Source organism: Onychomys torridus, chromosome 8 (assembly GCF_903995425.1).
Source record: "Onychomys torridus chromosome 8, mOncTor1.1, whole genome shotgun sequence".
In the NCBI taxonomy this organism is placed as follows: Eukaryota; Metazoa; Chordata; class Mammalia; order Rodentia; family Cricetidae; genus Onychomys; species Onychomys torridus.
The window spans coordinates 34,969,827-34,990,936 of NC_050450.1; the positions used below are offsets into that span (position 1 = coordinate 34,969,827).

General features: G+C 42.5%; 2 protein-coding genes across 2 annotated transcripts in view; both read right to left on the bottom strand.

Moving 5' to 3' along the window:
• Nucleotides 1–11,146: 11,146 nt before the first annotated feature.
• Nucleotides 11,147–21,110, bottom strand: part of LOC118588638 (hepatitis A virus cellular receptor 1 homolog) — a 28,646-nt gene continuing 18,682 nt past the window's right edge. The window contains exon 6 of the mRNA XM_036195210.1: nt 11,147–11,280. Within this exon, the coding sequence (XP_036051103.1) occupies nt 11,147–11,280 (134 nt within the window). The remainder of the gene's footprint in view (nt 11,281–21,110) is intronic.
• Nucleotides 14,370–19,261, bottom strand: LOC118590135 (T-cell immunoglobulin and mucin domain-containing protein 2-like). The gene is made up of 4 exons (XM_036198008.1): nt 19,192–19,261; nt 18,501–18,833; nt 14,602–14,679; nt 14,370–14,461 (listed from the first exon to the last, which is right to left on the bottom strand). The coding sequence occupies exons 1-4, from the start codon at nt 19,259–19,261 to the stop codon at nt 14,370–14,372; spliced, it is 573 nt and encodes a 190-aa protein (XP_036053901.1).

Genomic DNA, 21,110 nt, shown 5'->3' on the forward strand with positions numbered 1-21,110 from the left:
TATATTTACTAAATACAAAATGTGGTACATATACACAATGGACTCCTACTCAGCAGAGAAAAAACAATGACAGCATAAAATTTGCAGGCAAATAAATGGAACTAGAAAATATCATCTTGAGTGAGGTAACCCAGACCCAGAAGGACAAACATTTTATGTACTAACTGTTGGTTAAGTGGTGGCGCTTGTGGCCATGCTGACGAAAGAGAGTGCTGGATATATTGGTGATGTAAGAATCATGAGCCATGGTTAACTTTCTATAGCTTTATTGGAAGAGAGAGAGAGAGAGAGAGAGAGAGAGAGAGAGAGAGAGAGAGACCATCTGGAGGGGAGAGAATATGGAAGGAGAAAGTGGGGAAAGTAGAGGAGACAGACAGGGCACGCCCGATTTTTAGGCTGGTAAGCCGTCACAGGCTAGTGTTGTAATTAAGGACATAATTCTTACATCCCAGACTTCCACTTATTATAAAAAAAAAAAGCAGGTAGATGGGAATAGGGGCATCATTTCTCTCAAAAGCTGCTTCCAGCTGACTATTGGACATCGGTTGGCTCTTGGGGGAATGGGGAAAGGAAGTCTTCTGAGGTAGACAGGCGTTGTGGGATACTGTCTGCCATCTGTTGTTCTGGAAACATGTATCCCTCTTGGCTGTGCCTGGGAAACTTCTGTCTGACAAGATGCTGGTGACACAGAAAAAAAGCTTAGAGAGAAAAGAATCATTATTATTTTATGTTGACATTTATCTGGGGTAGATCCAGCCTGTCAAGATGGATTTTGAAACATGTTAGGCTTTATCAGAGACAGATTATTTTAAAGTACCTGTTTCCTTTACTAGTTCAGCATCCAGGAGACAGGTGATCAAGTGTTAAAAGCATCTCATAGTAATAGATGTTTATATTAAAGTCTTTTTTTTTTGTAGCACCCAGACACTTTTGGGTCTGGGGGTATAAATACCTTTTAGCTGTTACAGTTTCTTACTTAATGATCTCTGGACTCCGGTTCTGTGATGGTCCTGTACCATTAGCTGAACAGTGACTTAGAACAGGGAACTGGGAAGAGAAAAACTTGTGGTGCATGAGAACTTACATTTTTTGAATTAGGGACAAGGCAAAGATCAGGACCCTGTCTGTGTGCATGTGAAAAACACAGGCAGCAGATCTGGAGTGAGGCAATGAGCTCTTATCTTAGCTGGAAATCTTTTCCCATTAAATAACTCTGAAAGTTCAATTAAATCTGGTGAGGTGGGTAAGGCTGTCCTTTGTACCCGACAATAGAGAAAGAAGAGGTGACATCCCCAGACTCCCAGGACCAAGTCAGTGGCTCTGGTGTCCAGAAGGAAAGAATCAGATCGCTTCCCTGTTGTGTTCTGGGTTCCCTGTCATGTCTGTAGGCAAGCCTAGGTCAGCTGGAGGTCTTAGCTTAATGTACCCATGTGTCTTAGTGCCTGGGTGCAGTCAGCTGACTGGTTATCTTTCTAGGCGGAACTTTAACAAGTCTGTTGATGGCCTGGCAGGGCCCTCGCTAGCCCATAGCCTTTTTTTCTCACTTGAAACAGGGACCCAACAGCTTTTGGGAGTCAGTGAGTGTCAGCACTTGGTGATTTTGTTTTGGGGCTTTTATCTCTTCCCTGGAACACCTTAAATGTTGCAGATGACTCTTTTGCCTGTGGGGTCAGGAGCCTTACTCTCCAGATGCTTAAGTTAGTCAGGGAGGTCTGGGGAACAGGAGATGGATTTTACTCGTGTCCTGGACATTTTTCTGATGATTATTGGCTTAAGGACAGCTTTTGGAAGATCTGCCAGGAGGCAGACTATAAACCGATCCTTTTGGAAGACTTGCCTGAGGCTATAAGCTGATTTTTGGCTTAAGAGCCATCCTGACTATTATAAACTTATATATATGGATCTTAGTCACTATCAGATCCATCTGTGCTTCTCAAGGTGTTTGAGAATGAGTGGGTAGAGTTAAGGTGAGTTAGGGCAAGTCAGTAGAAGCCCAAGCCCACCCATTTGAGCCTGCACACTGCCAGCAGAAGTCAGACAGAAAAGGTTGCACGTGACAGAGGCAGAAATGGGGAGGGAGAAGAGTTCAGAGCTTTAGCGCAAAGCTTGGGGATAAAGTAGCTCTTTTATTTGCCTGTTCGCTGGCAGAAGTTTCTGCAAAGCTGTTATGCAGCCTGATTTACTGGTACCTGCCCCTTTGTCCCACGGCTGTTGCCCATTTGCTGGCAGAAGTTCTTGCAAAGCTGTTATGTGGCCAGATTTATCAGTATCTGCCAATGTAAGTGGTAAATGTATCTGCCCCTTTGTGCCATGGCTGTAGCCGAGAGAAAAATAAAAAATTAAAATAACAAACCGGGATCAGACTCCAATCTCAGGCGTCCCCCAAGTTAGCCATTCTCTTCATCAAGGGATGCTAAAAGCTGTGGCTGTGCTGCAGTTGGTCCACCTGGTAGATGCGAGACAGCATTGATCCCCTTGTCAGGAGTGAAAATGTGCCTGCCCGTTGCCAGCGCAGCCCAAGACAACCCCCGGGGTGCCCGTTGCAAAGAATATAGCTCAGACTACTGCTGTGAGAACTGCGGACTCGCTCACTGTGGTCAAGAATTATGGCAGTAGCAGTAGTGGTAGCTGTATGGGGGTCCAGCGGAGGCGAGGGACACATGCGCTCGCAGTCTCAAAGTCTTGTTGGATGGAGGAGGCGGCGGCACGCTGCAGCAGGTCCTTGGTGATCTATCTGAGTCTAATGGCATCAGATGTTGGTTAAGCAGCAGCACTCGTGGCTGCAGCCAGCAACCATGCCAAGAAAAGAGAGAGCTGGATGTATTGGTGACAGAACAATCACGAACCATGGTTACATTTCTAGAGCTTTATTGGGAGAGAGAGGGGGGGAAGGGGGAGGGGGAGGGGGGAGGGAGGGAGAGAGCGAGAAACTTTGCGGAGGGGAGAGAATATGGAAGGAGAGAGTGTGGAAAGAGAGGGCACAGAAAGGGCATGCCCGCTTTTTAGACTGAGATGCTGTTGCAGGCTGGTGACATAATTAAGGACATAATCCTTACACTAACTCATAAGTGGATTCTAGATATAAAGCAAAGAACAATCAGACTGCAACCCACAGAACCAGGGAGGCAACATAGCAGTGGAGACCCTAGGATGACTGTGGCTTATAATAAGTTTTGGTTTTACTCAATTACAGGGCAAGCCTCAGTGAAAGATTTCTTTGTTAGGATAACAGTGTTGTACTGTATCATGCTGATGATAGAAAAATAAAATAAAATAAAATGAAAAGAAATCTCTTTGCCTGGCTGTAACTCCCACCTTGTGACCCACCAGTGTGGTTGGTTGTTTTTTTAATTTAGTTATTTTTGTAGCATCTTACCTTACCTTGTCTCAAAATAAAGTGGGAAATACGTTTGAGAGACCAGATTTCGAGGTCAGTGGCAGAGAGACCCTGGTTTCCGTCTCTGGCACACAGAAAACATCAAAGAACCAACTATGGTGGCACATGTCTTTACTCCACAACAGGGAGACAGAGGCTCACAGTTCTGAGATCCAGGCCAGCAAGAGGTACATATAAACAAATAGATAAACCTAGAAGAGAGAAGGAAGCTCATATAAACTTTTCCATTGTGGAGTGTCACTCACGGTGAATTGATGTCCCAAAGCCATGATCATTCAAATTTGGATCATAATCAACTAGACAAGAGCCCACAATTTTATATAGCCAGAGTTTGAAAACACACACACACACATACACACACACACACACACACACACGCACACACACACACGCACACACACACGGAAAGAGACAGGTAGAGTAGCAGGCCGTGATCAAAAAGGTTTGGTTTTTTTCATCTTTTTCTATATTTTGTTTTTTTGGTTTGGTTTGGTTTTTTGTTTTTCGAGAAGAGTTTCTCTGTGTAGTCCTGGCTGGCTGTCCTGGACTGTAGACCAGGCTGGCCTTGAACTCACAGAGATCTGTATGCCTCTGCCTCCTGAGTGCTGGGATAAAACCACCACCATCTGACGAGTTTTGTGATTTTTGTACAAACTCTCCAGTAGCCCACACAAAAGCACAGTTGATTTTGATCCCCTCCTCCTCCCTCTGTCTCCCAGGGACTGGGATTTGCCAAGCTACTGGGATTAGATTTTTAATGATAGAATGAACAGTATAGATGCCGGGGGAACAGTCCAGCTGGTAGACAGCTTGTCTAGGGAGCAGGAAGCCCTAAGTTTGATCTTCCTCATCAGATGAACTAGGCCTGGAGGTGTATGTCAGTAATCATAGCAGCTGGGAAGGGGAAGGCAGGAAATTCAAGGTCCTATGAGTGTGCACATGGTAAGGTGGAGATGTCTGGCCAAAATGAACTAGTGAACTTGAAAAAAAAATGGCAAGGCAGTTTTGGAAGTGAAGAAACAACAGTTTTTATTAGTGAAAGTGCACACAGCTAAGTCAGACAACTACTCAACATCTCATCTTCTTTTCTCTCACATTTATGCACACAGCTCGCAGAGAAGGACTGCTTCTGTTGCTTCATAAGATGTGCGAAGTTTCACAAAGTTCAAATGCTTGTCCAGAATGGCATGAAGGAGCCACACACTTTTCATCCCAGGTCTTTGGGATGCAGAGGCACAAGATCTTTGTGAGATTGAGGCGAGCCTCGGGTACATAGATACAGAGTTCCAGCCAAGCTGGGGCTACACTGTGAGACACTATTCTAAAAATAAAAAAAGTATAATTGTTAAGTATTGTAATGAGCTAGTCCACAGCAGATTATGGGTAACAGAATCAATATTATCTTCAAAGTTCAAGATTAAAAGAAAATTCAAGCCAGGTGGTGGTGGTGCACGCCTTTAATCCCAGCACTTGGGAGGCAGAGGCAGGCAGAGCTCTGTGAGTTTGAGGCCAGCCTGGGCCACAGAGTGAGTTTCAGGAAAGACACAAAGCTACACTGAGAAACCCTGTCTCGAAAAACCAAAAAAAGAACAAAGAAAATTCAAGGCTGGGTGGTGGTGGCACATGCTCTCATATGGGCTGTAGTCAGGGCTTACTCACACTGACATAGAAATTAATACGCTTACTCACACTGACATAGAAATTAATACGCTCTTGAAAATCTTCTCTTGTCAACAAACGTAACAAATATACCAGCACAGCAGCCTTTGTTAACTCTAGCAAACCAAATATTTCCTTGATTGTCACACACTGATCCACTATGAAAAATGCTTTGTGTTTATGAAATAAATTTAAATCTGAAGACAGGTATAAATTTACAACTCTAAATGAAACCAGTGATAATTCCAAACTCAGTCACTCTTGGAACAGGACTTCCTTCAGGCAGAGAGCCTGGATCCTGCTCCCCCCTTCCCCCTTCATTTCTGCATTGTCTCCTTCCAGCACCTAATTCAGAGTCCAGTGAGTGAGGACAGGACACTGAGCACCAAGTCAGACTGCAGTGGAAACAGCACTGATGAACTCAGTCCTTGTCCACTATCTTCTTCCCTGATGTCTGCCTGGTCCATTCTCACCATGGCAACCTCTCCTGACATGGAACACCCATCCCTATCCTAAGATCAACCACATCATAATGCATCGTATTTCCAGAGCACTGAGAAAGCACAGCCAACTCTAATGGTGACGTTAGAGTTCCTTCTGTTTATCTGTCAGGAAATTAAAATCAGCATGTGCCCATGACTTTACCCCTTGGGGAGGGAGGGGAAGTGACATTTCCAATTACAATATGATAGATAAAACATGATCATGAAATGCTTCTAAATTCAGGATGCCCCTCCCACCTGTGCTCACTTTTTTTTTTTTTAATTTTCAGTCCCATTTCTTTCTTAATAGTTTCAGTAATCAAGGCACGATTTTATTTCCTTTATTACAGATGCTGTATTGACTAGAGGAACAACAAAAGACTAAAAAGTTCATGTTTCAGAGAAAGCACTGTAGTGTGTGGAGAGACTGAGGCAGTGTGAACATAAGAATTAAGATGATGTTAACAGGGAGTTTGAGTACAAACAGCTGAGGGTTGCCCTCTCCATCACTGCTGCATGAACCGACACAGAAAATAGCCCTGGAGCTGTAAAGGGTGTTTGCACTGTCCAATCTGGTTATTGTCTTTCCAATCTCAGGCAGAAGGCTGGTAGAGGGCCACTGGGAATCATTCTGTAGGTTAAGGGACTGTCTTCAGTTATATAGACACTGTCTTCAGCTCTGGACCGCACATCTGCTGTGTTTTGCAAAGCTCCATTCTTAGCGATACTGAATGCTACCACTGCAAAGAGAGATGTTGAAGAAAGAACAAGGGGTCACCTTTCAGATCTGAGCAGAACTTTCATTTATGATGTATGCTCAGGACTCCAGGAGCCCTGATCACAAAAAGTATAACAGTGAACAAAACCACATAGGTCCCTTTTATGAATTCATAGAAAAGTGTGGTTTTTTGAGACAGGGTTTCTCTGTGTAGCTTTGTGCCTTTCCTAGAACTCACTCTGAAGACCAGACTGACCTCGAACTCACAGAGATCCGCCTGCTTCTGCCTCCCGAGTGCTGGAAAAGTTTGTTTAATAGGCATCAGAATAATATAAATTATTTTTTTAAAAGCTCATATTGGAATTTTTCAAGATACTAATATAATAAAACACAAAATGGGAGACTTAGAGAGACAGATATCTAGGCATCAAACCAAGGTACCTAATCAGGTTGTACATTTTGGAACTGGGCTAGGCACTGGACAACTTGAGTACTTTCTTTGCCCTGTGACACTTTAGAAAAGGTTAGGAGAGTTTTTGACCTGAGTGAGATTCTTGGAGCCCTTGGAAAGGCAGAAGGAAAGAGCCAGCTCTATGGTGCTCTCCTCTGACCTCCACAGGTGCCATGGAACCTGAACACACACACACACACACACACACACACACACACACACACACACAATAGTACAAAGTTTTCTTTAGTGAAAAAGAAAGTGTCTTGAAACCTGCGTAGCATCTAAATCCTCTGACATTAAACATGGAGTAGAAAAACATGTCAAGTAACAAAGCAGTGTCTTTTCACTGTAGCTGCTGGTCTGTGGCACAATTTCAAAGACTACTCTATGACACACATTCACAGACGTCACAAGCACACCAGCATCAGACACTGGACTGAAAGGAATTTGTAGAGAGCACTGCAGGTGTTCACAGCTGGCCCATACCAGCAGCTGTGGGAGGGGCATCACCTGCAGAGCTCATCCTGTGCCCCTGTTAGTCAGGGTAGGCACAGTGGACTGACATTTGAGCTTCTAGGACTCACAGAGGGGCAAACCAGAGAAGAAAACAGAGGAACTCATGGATGATGTTTTGACACAGTGTTGTTCTGTCATTTATGCACAGCGGCCATTTCTACACTGAAATGCAGAACCAACGTGAGCATCTCCAGTCGGCCACATAAGGAACGTGCCTGTTTTGAGAATTAAGCAAAACAAGAGAGATCCAGCTCCACTCTGCCTAGGACAGTCACACGTGTAGAGAGATAATGTAGGTTCAGGACAATCATGAGTCAATGTGATAAAACTGACAGAGAAAATAATGAGCGAATTCCCAGAGTGTATTCTGTAGTAGTTAGTTTGGTTTGTGGCTTTCTTTATTGCTTTCAATTTATTTATTTATATGTCATTTATTTAGTCATTCATTCATTTATTTGTTCATTCATTCATTCATTTGGTTTTTGTCAGTGTTTCACTATGTTGCCCAGGCTGTACTATAACTTACTACATAGACCCTCCTGGCTTGGACTCATAGAGACTCGCCTGTCTCTGTCTGCTGAGTTGGATTTAAGGTGTGAGCCTCCACACCTGGTGTTCTTTACTTAGTTTTAGATAGACTGTTGCTAGAAGTCTGGGCTGCACATTAACTGACAGTACTCCTGCCTTGGCTTACTGAGTGTGGAGATAACAGGTGTGTGCCAGCTCCCCCAACTCCTCCCTCTTCTTTATGTGTTGTGTTTTCTCCAGTATTTTCTTTCATATTAAGTGATTAAAACAGTTCCATTACATGCCCAGCAGTCTCAGAAATGATCTTCCTCTAAATCTTCTGCTCCTTTGTGGCTTTCTGGAACACTCCACTCCCTAACACTGTCATGCCCACCATACTTGCTTAAAAGCACTTAAAAGGACCTGTCTACTAGCTTATATGCTCTGTGATATACTTCATAAGTTTTTAATAGAATAGGAACTCAGTGAGAGAAAACACTGAGGAAACAAGAGTGGATCGAATCAACTCCTTCAACACCGGCTCCAGGAAGCAAAGCTTACGCCTCAGGGACTACCTATAAGAGATGAGGACCAAGGGCCTTCTGTTCCTGTCCTACTGTAAATGCAGGAAATACGGAATGCAGAAAATATCCATGTGAAATGAGGACAACAAGAAAGGGACTCATTGAACTTTACTTTGGGATCCAATGTATAGAACGGAGCCCAAGCATTGTGGAACACACTGTAATCCCAGCACAAAAGAGTCTGAGGTAGGAGTGTTCTGAGTTCCAGGCCATTCTGAACCACATAATAAGACCATGCCTCAAATCAATAAACCAATCAACAAATCAAGGCAAAGAGATTTCTGGTCATAAAATGCTGCATTTAGTGCTTTCCCAGCCTCAGAGTGGGTGGAGCCAGCTGAAGCCAACCCAGCCTGCATTTCAAGCTTTATCTAATACTAGATTGCTAGAAGCTGAGCCTAGTAGGCTGAGGCAGGAAGTTTGTGAATTTGAGGCCATCCTGAGGTATGAAATAAGATGATGTCTCAAAGGAGGGGGCAGTTATGGTGGGATTCACTTCTTTTATTTCAGTTCCTGAAACAGAGGCAGGAGGGTCAGGAGTTCAGGGTCATCCTCAGCTATGCAGTAAGTTCAAGGCCAGTTGGACTACATGAGACTGTCTCAAAAAACAAACAAAAGAAACTTACCTTTAGCCTTCATATGTATGTTTTGACTGTCAATAGCTATAAAAGCACTAATTAGGCCATTTGGCCCTATATAGATCTCAACCTTGTCTTGAGGGTTTTAATGATGCTGGGTGGTTTTGGGCAGTTCAAACCCAGGGCCTTGCACATGCTAACAAGGCCTCTGCTGCTTCCAACAGCCAAATAATCCTCACAACCCATCTGGCTTTTCTCTAACCTCAACCACCATTTCTCCTGCAGTGCTTACACATACTAAAACAAATATTGCTTTATCCTGGAGCCAAAAGAGAAAAATCCTATTGATGATTTCCCTCTGCTATTTGTAAAGAAAGACCTCTGACAAGAATCCTGGAAGCAGAGGGCCTTAGATTATTCTTAGAAAGTCTAGAAAAATCATGCAAAATTGAGAATGTCTAAGACCTTAATACCTAATGTGGAGGTTTGTGTGTGGGACAAAATATCACCAGTGGGCTCTCTAGAGAATGGTCAGTGGGTAGAAAACTAGTATTAGGAGACTGTAAATATACATCTTGAATTCAAACATCCTTTGTAAGTGTTTGAAATATAAACCATATATAAATATAAATATCAGAAACCAACTCTTAATTTTTTTATTTTTATATATTTATTAATTTATTTATATACAGTTTTTGAGACAAGGTCTCACTATGTAACCCAAGTGGCCTAATGGTCCAGGATGGCCTCAAACTTCTGATATTTGTTATAACTTCCAGAATCCTAAGAATAAGGAAGATACCACTATAAGTGACTCCTATTTCTTTCTTCTTCTTTTTTTTGAGCTGAGGATAGAACCCAGGGCCTTGTGCTTGCTAGGCAAGTGCTCTTCTGAGCTAAATCCTCAACCCCCTTTCTTCTTTTTTTAATGCAAATATCTGTGAACTAGTTTTACAAACAAAATATTTAAATACCAATTGTTTCCCAGAAGATATACAAATGAACATGGCTAATAAATTAGAAAGGAATATACTTACAGTGTAATTATTCTAAAAGTCCTCTGAGGATGTCAAAGTGTCCTTCCAAATCTGCTCAACAAGAGAGAAAATTAATTATAATTACAAGAATTTAGATCTTTTTCTGCATTGTAAATATTACCCACAAGGCCAATGATTCTTATACCATGTAAGGGTTAATACTGAATATGGCAGGAGACACACTGGACAGCATGTTTTGAACATCATATATTTGAAGTACATTTGAAATATCTATTTTATAACAAGGAATCTATTGTTTTCATTGTTTCTCTGTGTCTATGTATGAAACATGAATTCCTATTTCCACCTATATCAGACATATATAACGTTTGTAACATCCTGACAAGGAGCCCTTCACTGCATTTTACAGATGAAGCAGCAGACATCAGATGACTCCATATTTCTACTTTTATCAAATGACAGACATCTCTGCCGGCAAAGAACACACAGTGCCACACAGATTGGGAACACTACAGGTCTATAGGAGTCCCCAACTACTGCTAAAACAGCCCTGCCCAGCAGAATAAGGTTGGAGGACTCACAGCCCTTCTCATTTTCACATTACTGTGCATACATGTTACTCATTGTGAGAGCTCTTCCATGGAGCCAAAGGCAACATCTACAGTCTAGACTCTGTTGTTTGACTTAGGCCCTTAGTAAGACCTTCCAGGAATAATCATGTGGAACCTGGTATTTCTAACACCTCTCTCCTATTCCTGAATGTAAGAAATATCCCTCAGAAATCTACATCACAACATTGTCTGTAGAAGAAAATTATTCAAATATATTTGCTGTAATTACTTCTTGGAGCAGGATTCAAAACAAACAGAAGCAGGAGAGATGAAGTATTTCTTAGCAATCTCCAGAGACCTGACTTGAGATTCACCACATCACATGTATACTCAGGTAAAGAAACCTAAGTGCTCTTCATGGAGAAGACCATAGTGTGCCTCAGTGTTCTCTATTCCTTCCCTAAGCATCTCTCTTCATAATGACCTGGTGCTTAGGATCTGAGTTAAATATCTTCATCACACCATCACGTTGACTGTCCCTGACATTCTTTTCTTCTGAGAAGCCTCACATCTTAGATTGGCCTGAATGGAGGAGCTTATGGAGGCAGGGACCAACTGAGGATGCTATGTGTGTAGAATGGAGCTGTGTCTCTGTCCCTGCCACCACTGACAATGTGAGATCTGTAATGTTGCAGAGGGTGCCTATTCTTCACCAGCTTCATCAAGATCTGGACCTTCCAAGGGGATAAGGGAGGAGACCTTGTTACCTGCAAGAGGATAGGATGTGGTTTCTGTCACCTCAGCTGTTGTCAGATGTGGATAAATCGTAGTGGGTTCTGGAATGAGAACAACGCAAGAACTGTTTCAGCTTTGGAGTTTGCCCACCAAGGAAATAGAAACAAAACTCACTGCCACCTTCCCCAGTGCCTCCCCGGCCTCTAAGCAGGAATGGCTCCTTCCTACCCATTTCTGCCTCAGCTGACTCCTCTGAGAAATGTATCCAAAGATGGGCACTGTCTGAGCAAGTGATCTGTGTCCTAATATTCTGGACAGCTTTATCAGGATTCAGAATTATCTCACACTTCCCAGTCTAGACTCCTGAACTCCTCTGACACATACAGTCAATATCAACACATGGAGGATCGAACACTCAGTTAAGATCACAATTTATCAAGACAAGGGTCATTTCACCTTCTAGGAGTGGGACCTGGAAGTTTCTCACTACCCTCATACTGCAGGCCTTAGTCAGCCTCAGATTATCCATGATTCTTTCCATGGAGATGAGCTCTCTGAACAACATGGAAAAGATGGATCATTTCATCACTGACTTCTTCTCAAGGTACTGTGGATATCGCTCTGTGTAAATAAAGTTCTGATTGGCCAGTGGCCAGGGAAGTATAGGCGGGACAAGAGAGAAGAGGATTCTGGGAGGTGGAAGGCTGGGTGGGAGGAGACACCGCCAGCCGCCATGAGAAACAACATGTAAAGACACTGGTAAACCACAAGCCACGTGGCAAAGTATAGACTAACAGAAATGGGTTAATTTAAGAGTAAGATCTAGATAATGGTAGGCCTGAGCTAATGGCCAAACAGTTTAATAATATAAGTGTCTGTATGATTATTTTATACATGGGTTGTGGGACCATGGGAGCTTGGTGGAACCTGGAGAGAAGCTCTCCAACTACATCAAGGTAGCAGCATCACTCTGGTGATGAATCCTACTCTGCAGCCTGCTTTGTGCTATGGAATCCTTCTCTCTCTCCTCTTTGTCTCTGTCTCTGTCTTAAATTTATTTACTTACTGGTTGGCAATTGGTTGAATGACTGATTGAGACAAGGTCTCCTTTCCTCCACCCATTCCTGTACTAAGAGTGACTTCCTGTGTTTTCTGACTCATCTTCATCCTCTAAATGCTTCCCCTTTCAGAACAAGGGAGGATCTTGGAGTAAGTTGGTTGTGGCCAGACAGGAATACCTAAACCTGGGCTTCTCATGACCTGTCAGAGTCTTTCTGGATCCCCTACCTCACTACAACCTGATCCTTACACTTGATCAACACCCTCCTGTTCTGCACTACTGTCCTGTTTTTTCCTGACACTCAAACATGTGAGAGGATGTGACTGTCCTTCTGAACTAATGATAGGACAACACAAATGTCAGACAGTCACAGGTTGCCCAATTCAGTTCTTGGTAAAAGGCATCATGAGCTTAAATTCCTTCCCTAGCCTGGGTCACTTTTTCCTTGTTCTTATAACCTCACATCCTTTATTCCATGAATAGTATCTGGGACAAGTGGGATGAGCACCCGAGGTGGATGTGAGGATGTGTGTCCTTTCTGCAGTAGCCAGGGTGTTTGCCCTCTCCTTACAGGACAGTCAACCCTCAACTGCAATTCTTTAGGAAATCAACATTAGAAACATAAGATTATATAAGAAAACCCCCAAGAGGTGATATGGACTCCTGGATCAATTCTTCTAAATCTCAGTTTTCCATGAAGTCAATAACCTGTCCATGTTCTCCAAACTCAGTTTATGAGCCTGTCCTCTGAAGTGGGCAGAAACTAAATGTTGAAAAGTTCTGTCGATCCTGAGAGATCTCACAGTTCTTCAGTGTGTGCAGCTGCCTGGAACAGAGGGTTGTTCTCACAAATCTGTGCTCTAAAATCCCAGTTATAAGCTAGAGCTCTCTGCACACTTGGTGTGTATCTCAGTCCTTCAGAGTCCTCCTGCTTGAAAGTACCCGAAGGCCAATGAGAGGACAGGGAAATAAATACTCCCATCAGATTACTGACACAACAAAAAGGCTATGTGGCTTCTTCTCTTGTCAGAATCCAGCCCTCACTAAAGGATTGGACAGATTTTAGGAAGCTTTGAGGACCCTCTCACAGCTAGCTTTTCACTCCTAGATGTAGAATATTAGCACCTAAACTTGCCTTCAGGATGGCAAACTTTTTTGCATTTGTAAGTCAAGTTACTACCCACTAATATTAACTGTACTTGTAGTAAATTTGAATGAAGTATGAACTACATGGCCTCACTCAAAAGCATGAGCATGTTAAATCATTTCCTAAAGCCTTTGAATTCCATGAGTGTTTTTTCTTTTCATTCCTATAAAGGACCTATATTGTACTTTTCATGCTACATGAATAAATTGAGAAAACCTTAAAGTAAACTTGACAAGTCATCCATTGTCTCTTTAAAAGGGTGGTGTTTGGATGGCTTTCCAGTGAGGATGTGCAAACAGTACAAACCCTCCAAACATCCATGCTCATGACAGAGGTATGAGCCTGGCATCAGAAGAACCAGCTTTGAACCCAAGTGAACAGGGACAGAGTCTAAGCCACTTTCTGTCTTCATAACTTCCACCATGAGCTTTCTGACTCTGTCAGTTCCTGTCACTATAAAATAGGGACAGGTCAAAGTTATATAGGACATAAATGTCTGAGTATTAAACTCTGTATGCATGCTGTTTGGTGCTCATGAAATGCTAAATGATAGCCTCCCTGATTTATGGCCTAAGCTGGATGGCCCAATTTCAGGATGGATGTAAGTGGTCAAGAGTCTCCCTACCCTGACCCTAGTTCTAAGTCAGTCATTAGTTTTTCATCTGATGGACATGTCCAGCGAGACTAGATTCCTACCATCCTCATGAGCTATCCTAGATCAATGATCCACCTAAGCCTGGCTAGTAGTGAATCCTTGGGGAGTCTGATATAGAGAGATGGATGTCATCCATGTTCAAGTTCTTGCACAGCAGAGGGTGAATGTAACTTATGACCGGGAAATTATAGACTTTGTGAAGCTGTTTTTGGGCTCAACTGAGAACTCTTCACCTATATTATGCTTCTGACCTGACTCAGTGTCTGTGTCCTACGACTCTCATGAGAAGGACTCTGGGTCCTGAACCACAATGGGTAGTAACTGTGAGTTATCTATGTATTGGTGTTGGAGGAATACAGGTGGAGACTCGGGGTGATATGGGTACATGGGTGAGTCTTGTTGAAATAGTCATGGTTATTCCTGTAGTTGTGTGTCTTCCTGGATTGTGGGTCTACCTGAAGTAGTGGAACTTTCTGAAGTTCTTGGTCTTGCTGTAGTCATGGGTCTTGCTGTAGTTGTGGGTCTTGCTGTAGTTGTGGGTCTTGCTGTAGTTGTGGGACTTCCAATAGTTGTGGGTCTTCCTGTAGTTGTGGGTCTTCCTGTAGCTGTGGGTCTTGTTGGAGGACTTGTCGAAATTTCTGGATTTGAAAATCAAAATAAACAAGGATCAGTCAAGCAAGAATAGGCAAGTGCTTCTGTTATAGCACCCATGGCAGGCTGTCCCCAGAGAGGCTCCTCCTGAACTTTTGTTCTTTGTCATTGACCAACTAGGACTGGGCAGGACCAATAGGAGGCAGCTGCACTTATCACATGGAGTTGAGCACAGAGCCTATGTTCCTAAGGACACACTGTACAAAATGACAGGTGTCAATCCTCAGATGTCTAAGCATAGCTGTGAGACTGTGAGGTTATGAGGGCCTGATACTGCTCTCAGTGGTGCCTGACTTCACCCACATTTCAGGCCTAGCATGTTCATTTCAGTCAGTCCCCAGAGGACACAACATACAGCCCTGCATCTTAGCATTCAGATCCCACACAAACCCCAATTAAATGAGATTTGCACAATTGGGTAGAGAGTGGACATTGTCTATGGTGCCTTCCAATGTAAGACAGACCAAGTGAATACCCCTTATCCAAAAATGCTTGGCATAGTTTGAAAATTTAAATCTTGTGTAAGTATTTGGAATATTTGCATATAGATAGTATCTTATGAGTAGGGCTCAGGTATAAACATGGATTGATGTAGCATTCATATAATTATACTTTATGTATATAGCTTAAATGATAACTTTAAAAAATGTGGATAATTCTGTACATACTTTCATGACGTTGAGTTTTCAAGGTCAATTATCAAGTCTATGCTCAAAAGGTTCCAGATTTTGGAGCACTGTAGACTTGGAATGTTAGGATTAGGCAGGTTCAACCTAGAATTTCTAAGTCAATGGCATCCAAAGTGCTGTAAGGATCCAAACAGCTACTGATGGTCTCAGTGTGCAGAGTTCCTAGACAGGAGCTAAGGCACAGTGGTGCTGGGATCAAACAGTCATCCAGGATTCATACTGTCTGTGTCAGCAGACACATGTGTTCCCTGTAAGTAATCTCCTTTGATCTTGACTGTGCTGACTACAAAATAAATCCTCAGCAATGAGGAAAAATTGCTTTGAAAACCCTTCTTTTCCTTGAATACAATGTAGTCTCTTAATATAGTGTGTGTTCACCTTGAAATAAAAAAAAAAAAAAAACTATAGTGTTCCCACTATGTGTAGGGAAGTAGTGGGAGTATAGCATCCCTCTAAAATTCAATACTATAATTTATTCATTTATTTGTGTGTTTGTGGAATGTCACAAATGTGGATGCCAGGGAATAACTTTTCAGAGTCTCTTCTCTCCTCCCACCATGTAGGCCCAGGGTTGAACTTAGGTCATTAAGTATAACAGTGGGTGACTTTTCCCACTGAGCCATCTCACAGGCCCTCAAACCTCTTTTATGTAAAGGGTCAGATGAAAGGAATTTTGTTTCAGGGACATAAAAACAGGTGTCCAGGAGCAAGCACTCGTGTCAATCAATCTGAAAGTCACTGCTGACAACTGAGCAAGGAGTGGGTGTGGCTGTGCTGCGATAGAACTATTCCCAGCAGCAGGGGTCTGTTTATAACCTGGTCTGGTTAGTTTGCTGGTCCAGTCTAATGTGTGGGCAGAGGCCTGAGCACAGTACATACCCTGAGAGTATACATCTCTGAGGTAGAGAAAAGCTATCTAATCAGACCAGCCTGATATACAAAGCAAGGCCCAGTATCAAAAATAATAAATCAGTCAATCAATAAACAGAGATCCAGAAAATTGATTCAATGGGTAGAGGCCCTTGCCTTGCAAACCTGGTCAGTAGACTTACATCCCTAGAACTCACATAAAATCATAAAGAGAGTACCAAGCCCAGGAGTTTTCCCTCTGGCAAATTCATCATTGTATGCAATCCCACCATATGCACATCATTTACACACAGTCACACAGTAATAAATGCAGTTTAAAAATCCAATAATTGGGTTGGGGATTTAGCTCAGTGGTAGAGCATTTGCTTAGCAAGCACAAGGCCTTGGGTGCGATCCTCAGCTCAAAAAAAAAAAATTCCAGTTAAACACAAAAATAAATGAATGGATGGATGTATAACAAAATCTAGAAGCTGAAAGACTACAGAATGTTCTTACTTAAAAAATATACAGACTGATTATTTCTAGTATATCCTTTATTGATTACTACCATCTGTGTGAGCCCTTAAATATAAAGAGATTAGGAACAATTCCAGAAGCCATGAAGTCCTCATGAGCCTACTGTTTTAGTCAGTGAAAAAAAAATTGAGGAGGCAGAGGAAGGGGGAGCTCTGTAGGTTTAAGACCAATCTGGTTTACAGAACAAGTTCCAGAATAGCCAGGACTACACAGAAAAGTGTGGGTTAAAAAAACAACAACAACCAACAACAACAACAACAAACAAAACAACAACAATAACAGAAAAAAAGAAAGGATTGAAGGAAGAAAGAAAGAAAGAAAGAAAGAAAGAAAGAAAAATGAACAAAGAAACAAACAAAGAAATAATGAAAATGTAATGATTCCAGAATGGAGTTTTCATAAACTTCTGTGAAAACATGAGATACACCCTTTGACCAAATCCCACAGTTTGAATAGGTCAAGCTCTACCTTACTGCCGCTCTCTGACATAGGTTGAGTCTGTCTGCTACGTGCCCTAAAAGCAGCCCTTGATTTATGGACCTAATCAACATCTGGCTGTTTGATACTCTCTGTCACTTATGTTATGGTGAACTAAATCACATGATAAGAAACTTTTTTTCTGAATGAACAAAAAGAAATAAAAGGAAGACGGTAGAGAAGATGATTTATTGTAGCTATGAGGGTGAAAACTGACAGAGGCATCCAGAAGGATCCAGAGTGAACATGACCAGCAAACTGAACTCTCCAATTAAGGAGAGGGGAAACCAAGGAGCCAAGAGTGGGAGCCAAGAGGTCAAGAACCCAAAGGGGCCTGTCTAGCCAAAATGATTGGGTTACATAGTGAAGAACAGTTCGGGGAGGGGCAGCACAGCCCAGTTTCTGGGACTGAGAATTTAGAGAGAGGATGGGGTGTGCCAGGTACTGGCCTTGCTGAGAGAAGAGCAGCCAGTGTCTGCTTTGATATGTTAACAAGCACCTTAGTTAGCCTTCATCCTGAGACCTAGCACCTAACACCTCCACCACTAAAACATGTAACAAGTCAGACTTTCTCCTTGCTCTGGAGACCAGCCTGAGACTCCTGAGGGAGAATGCTGGGAGGATAATTCTGCAGGTTGCTCTCTGAAGAGGATCCTCTGTAGCTCCATCATTCTATTCATGATCTCTCTCTCTCTCTCTCTCTCTCTCTCTCTCTCTCTCTCTCTCTCTTTCTCCCTCTCTCTGTAGCTCTCTCACATTCTGCTCTTAATGAAACTCCTCTCAGAGTTGTAAAGGGAAGCCCCTGTTTCCTTGGAAGCCTCCCTATAAAGGGACGAACCTCATAGATGGTATTGTTGCTGTCTAATGCTCTCCCTCCCAGCCGGAGGGCTGATCTCATCCTTGAGGCCTCCTCATTGTAATAAGCTCATTGGAGGGAATTGTATGTCAGTGTCATTTATGGACTAGCAGCTGCTGCTCATCTGTTACTACATGGCTCAGTGACAGAGAACAGGTGTTGGAGGGAACCTGCTTCTATATGGACATTTCTAGTGTGCAGGCAACAAATTGTGTGACAAGATATCAGAACTATTTCAAAGGCTCCAGGCAGGGAAGACAGGGAGCAGAACTCTCCACCTATACACAAATATATTTATAGCAACTTTTGATTTCCTTCTTAGAGGGAAAACAGAAAATATTAGCACACAGAGGACTAGGGTCACTTGAAGAAATAAACAAAGGAAATAAAGAAAACTTACCTGGTTTAATTTCCAAGGAATAGGTCACATAACGGAAAGATCCAGGGATCTCCACTATACAACAATATGGACCACTGTCACTCTGAAGAGCATTCTCTATTGTCAAGGACACGTTTCCTCCTGAAATATGACCCTTTAGCTGGTATCGGCTCTTCCTCTGATAGGAGACTTGATATCCATTGGTCCAGATAAGGGTTCTAGCACAATAAACAGATTTACATTCGCCAAGGCCCCAGCATGCAGTAGTGTTTCCCCCATTTGTTGAGTAAGTACATGGCAGTGTCACAGGGTGACCCACCACACCTTCCACTACTGGGTAAGAACCCAGAGCACCTGTGATGGATGAAAGAAGAGAGGGAGAAGAAATGGAGAATTAGTACGAACATTTTCTTAAAATTTTGTTCATATTTCTTTTCAGAAAAATTAAGATAGGGGGTATACAACTGGAATTTAATTTAGGGTATTATGAAAGTGAGGCAAGTGCTGTCCACTGAACTATAGCCCTAGTGTGAGGGCCTTGACTAGACTTTACAGGCTCTACCTTAGGGAAAGGGCCACCATCTCAGACCACCTGCTGTACTCAGTTCCATGAAGGACCTCAGGAATGTGGCTCTGAAGATATCTAGATAATCCTGCTGAGTAGTCCAGAGAATCCTGTTCAGCTTTCTGTAGTTCCCCACCAAAGTCTAACCCAATGGTTTCAAATGTGGTTTCATTCCCAAAGACTTGACCAATAGTTTCAAAAATTCAGCTTGGGCCATATCCCTTCTACCCAATCTCAAGTTGCCAATTCCCAGCTTGTGGTTTTTCCCTATAAAACTCTCTACACCTGGGCTTGTGGCCGCCACCACATTTCCTTCCATCTGCTGTGTGGTGGCCCAGGTTGAACCTGAATAAAAGGACCCTTATGTGCTTGCTTTGGAAACTGGCTCCTTGGTGTTCTTGGGGGGTTTTGAGAATCAGGTACAACACTAGCCTTCTTTATCATTTGTGTTTTTGTGTGAATGTGAGTGTGTGTGTGTGTGTGTGTGTGTGTGTGTGTGTGTGTGTATGTGTGTGAGTGTGCATGCTAGTGTGGTGTTGGGGGGTTAGAGGGAATTACAACTTAATGTTTGTTGTTATCATTTGGTTTTCTGAGCCAGGATCTCACTTTGCAGCCTTGGCTGGCCTGGAACTTGCTGCATAAATCAGACTTCAAACTCCCAGAGCTTGGCTGCCTCTACCTCTCTAATCCCATGATTAAATGTCCAGTTTTACAGTCTGAATTTGAAGACTGTAAACAGTTTCCTCTCAGCATATTCTTCCTTAGTGTGATTATTTAATGGGTACATTTGTGAACAAAACAACTTGTCTGTTGTATGATATTCACAAGACTTTTCTTCTCTTTTATCTTCTTCAGAGAGTGACTTTCTTTGGAGACAGGGTCTTTTTATACCTCTCGTCTGTCTCAAAATCAAGATCTTCCAACTGTGATTCCAGAGTGTTGGGATAGTAAACATTTGCCACTGAGACTAGCTCACATATTTCTTTCTTTCTTTCTTTCTTTTTAATTTAAAATTTTTTATTTCAAATGCCAGGCTGTGGGTAGTGCTTGTAAACCCAGAACCTACTTGTATACCCAGAATTTGGGAGGTAGAGGGAGGAAGATGAGGAATTCAAGGCCAATTTCACTAATGAGTTGAAGGCAGGCCTAGGATTTGGAGACCTCTCAAACCATCCCTCCTCCTCCTTCCCCACAGTGCTATGACAACAAAGTCACTGATTCTTCCTACCTTTCCTAATCAAAGAGCAGAGCCAGGGCTTTGGAAAAGCATTGTTAACCTCAAGGCAGAATCTTAGTAACTTGAAAGTCAATCTTCAGAAAGGAGAGACTGAGGCTTATTCTGAATTTTATGATTGACCCTTAAAACACATATAGATACACACGCACACACATACTCACACATAAACTAAGCTGAGTTCCTTTTTTAAAAGTTGATGACTTTCCAGAAATTGACTAAGACCTACTAACTAGTAAAGTAAGATCACATAGAAAATATGCAACCAATAACATAATGATGCAAATTTAAAACTGAAATGATTAAATATAATTCTTTTGGGGATGATGGGATACAATTTCTAATACCAATATCTTCCACTGTGGCCTTTAAAGGAACTCTGAGGGCTGAGGATGCAGCTCAATGATAAAATGCTTGGCAAGCCCATGCTAACCCCTGTGTAGTATCCCAGCACAGGAACCAACCAACCAACCAAACAAACAAAAGCACAAAATAGTGACCTGTGAGATTCCTTAACCAATCACCTATATGCAGGAGTAGGCTGTGTGGTTGGGACACAATCTAGAAAGCATGTTCCTTATTCTATAATGAACGTATTTCTTACTGGGACACTCAGTACTTGATTTTGCCAAATACTGTTTTGGTTCTGTTCTTACTCTTTTAACCCTTTTGCTCTTTGGGGTTCTGCCCACCAGCTCCCAAATAAATCACATGGAGTCTCATTCTTACTTAAATGAGGAGCCTCAGCTTGGCTTATTTCTAGCCAGCTCTCCTTAACTTAAATGTTTCCTGTCTACCTTTGTCTCTGGGCTTTTTCTTTTTCCGACTTCTG

Excerpts from the sequence above, each read along its gene's own strand:
- LOC118590135 (XM_036198008.1), bottom strand. The coding sequence starts at position 19,261 with ATGGCCCAAGCTGAATTTTTGAAACTATTGGTCAAGTCTTTGGGAATG. Across the intron at positions 18,834-19,191 it reads ACCACATTTGAAACCATTGG|GTGCTCTGGGTTCTTACCCA; the intron begins GTTAGACTTTGG and ends CATCCATCACAG. Across the intron at positions 14,680-18,500 it reads TTCCTTGGAAATTAAACCAG|AAATTTCGACAAGTCCTCCA; the intron begins GTAAGTTTTCTT and ends TTTCAAATCCAG.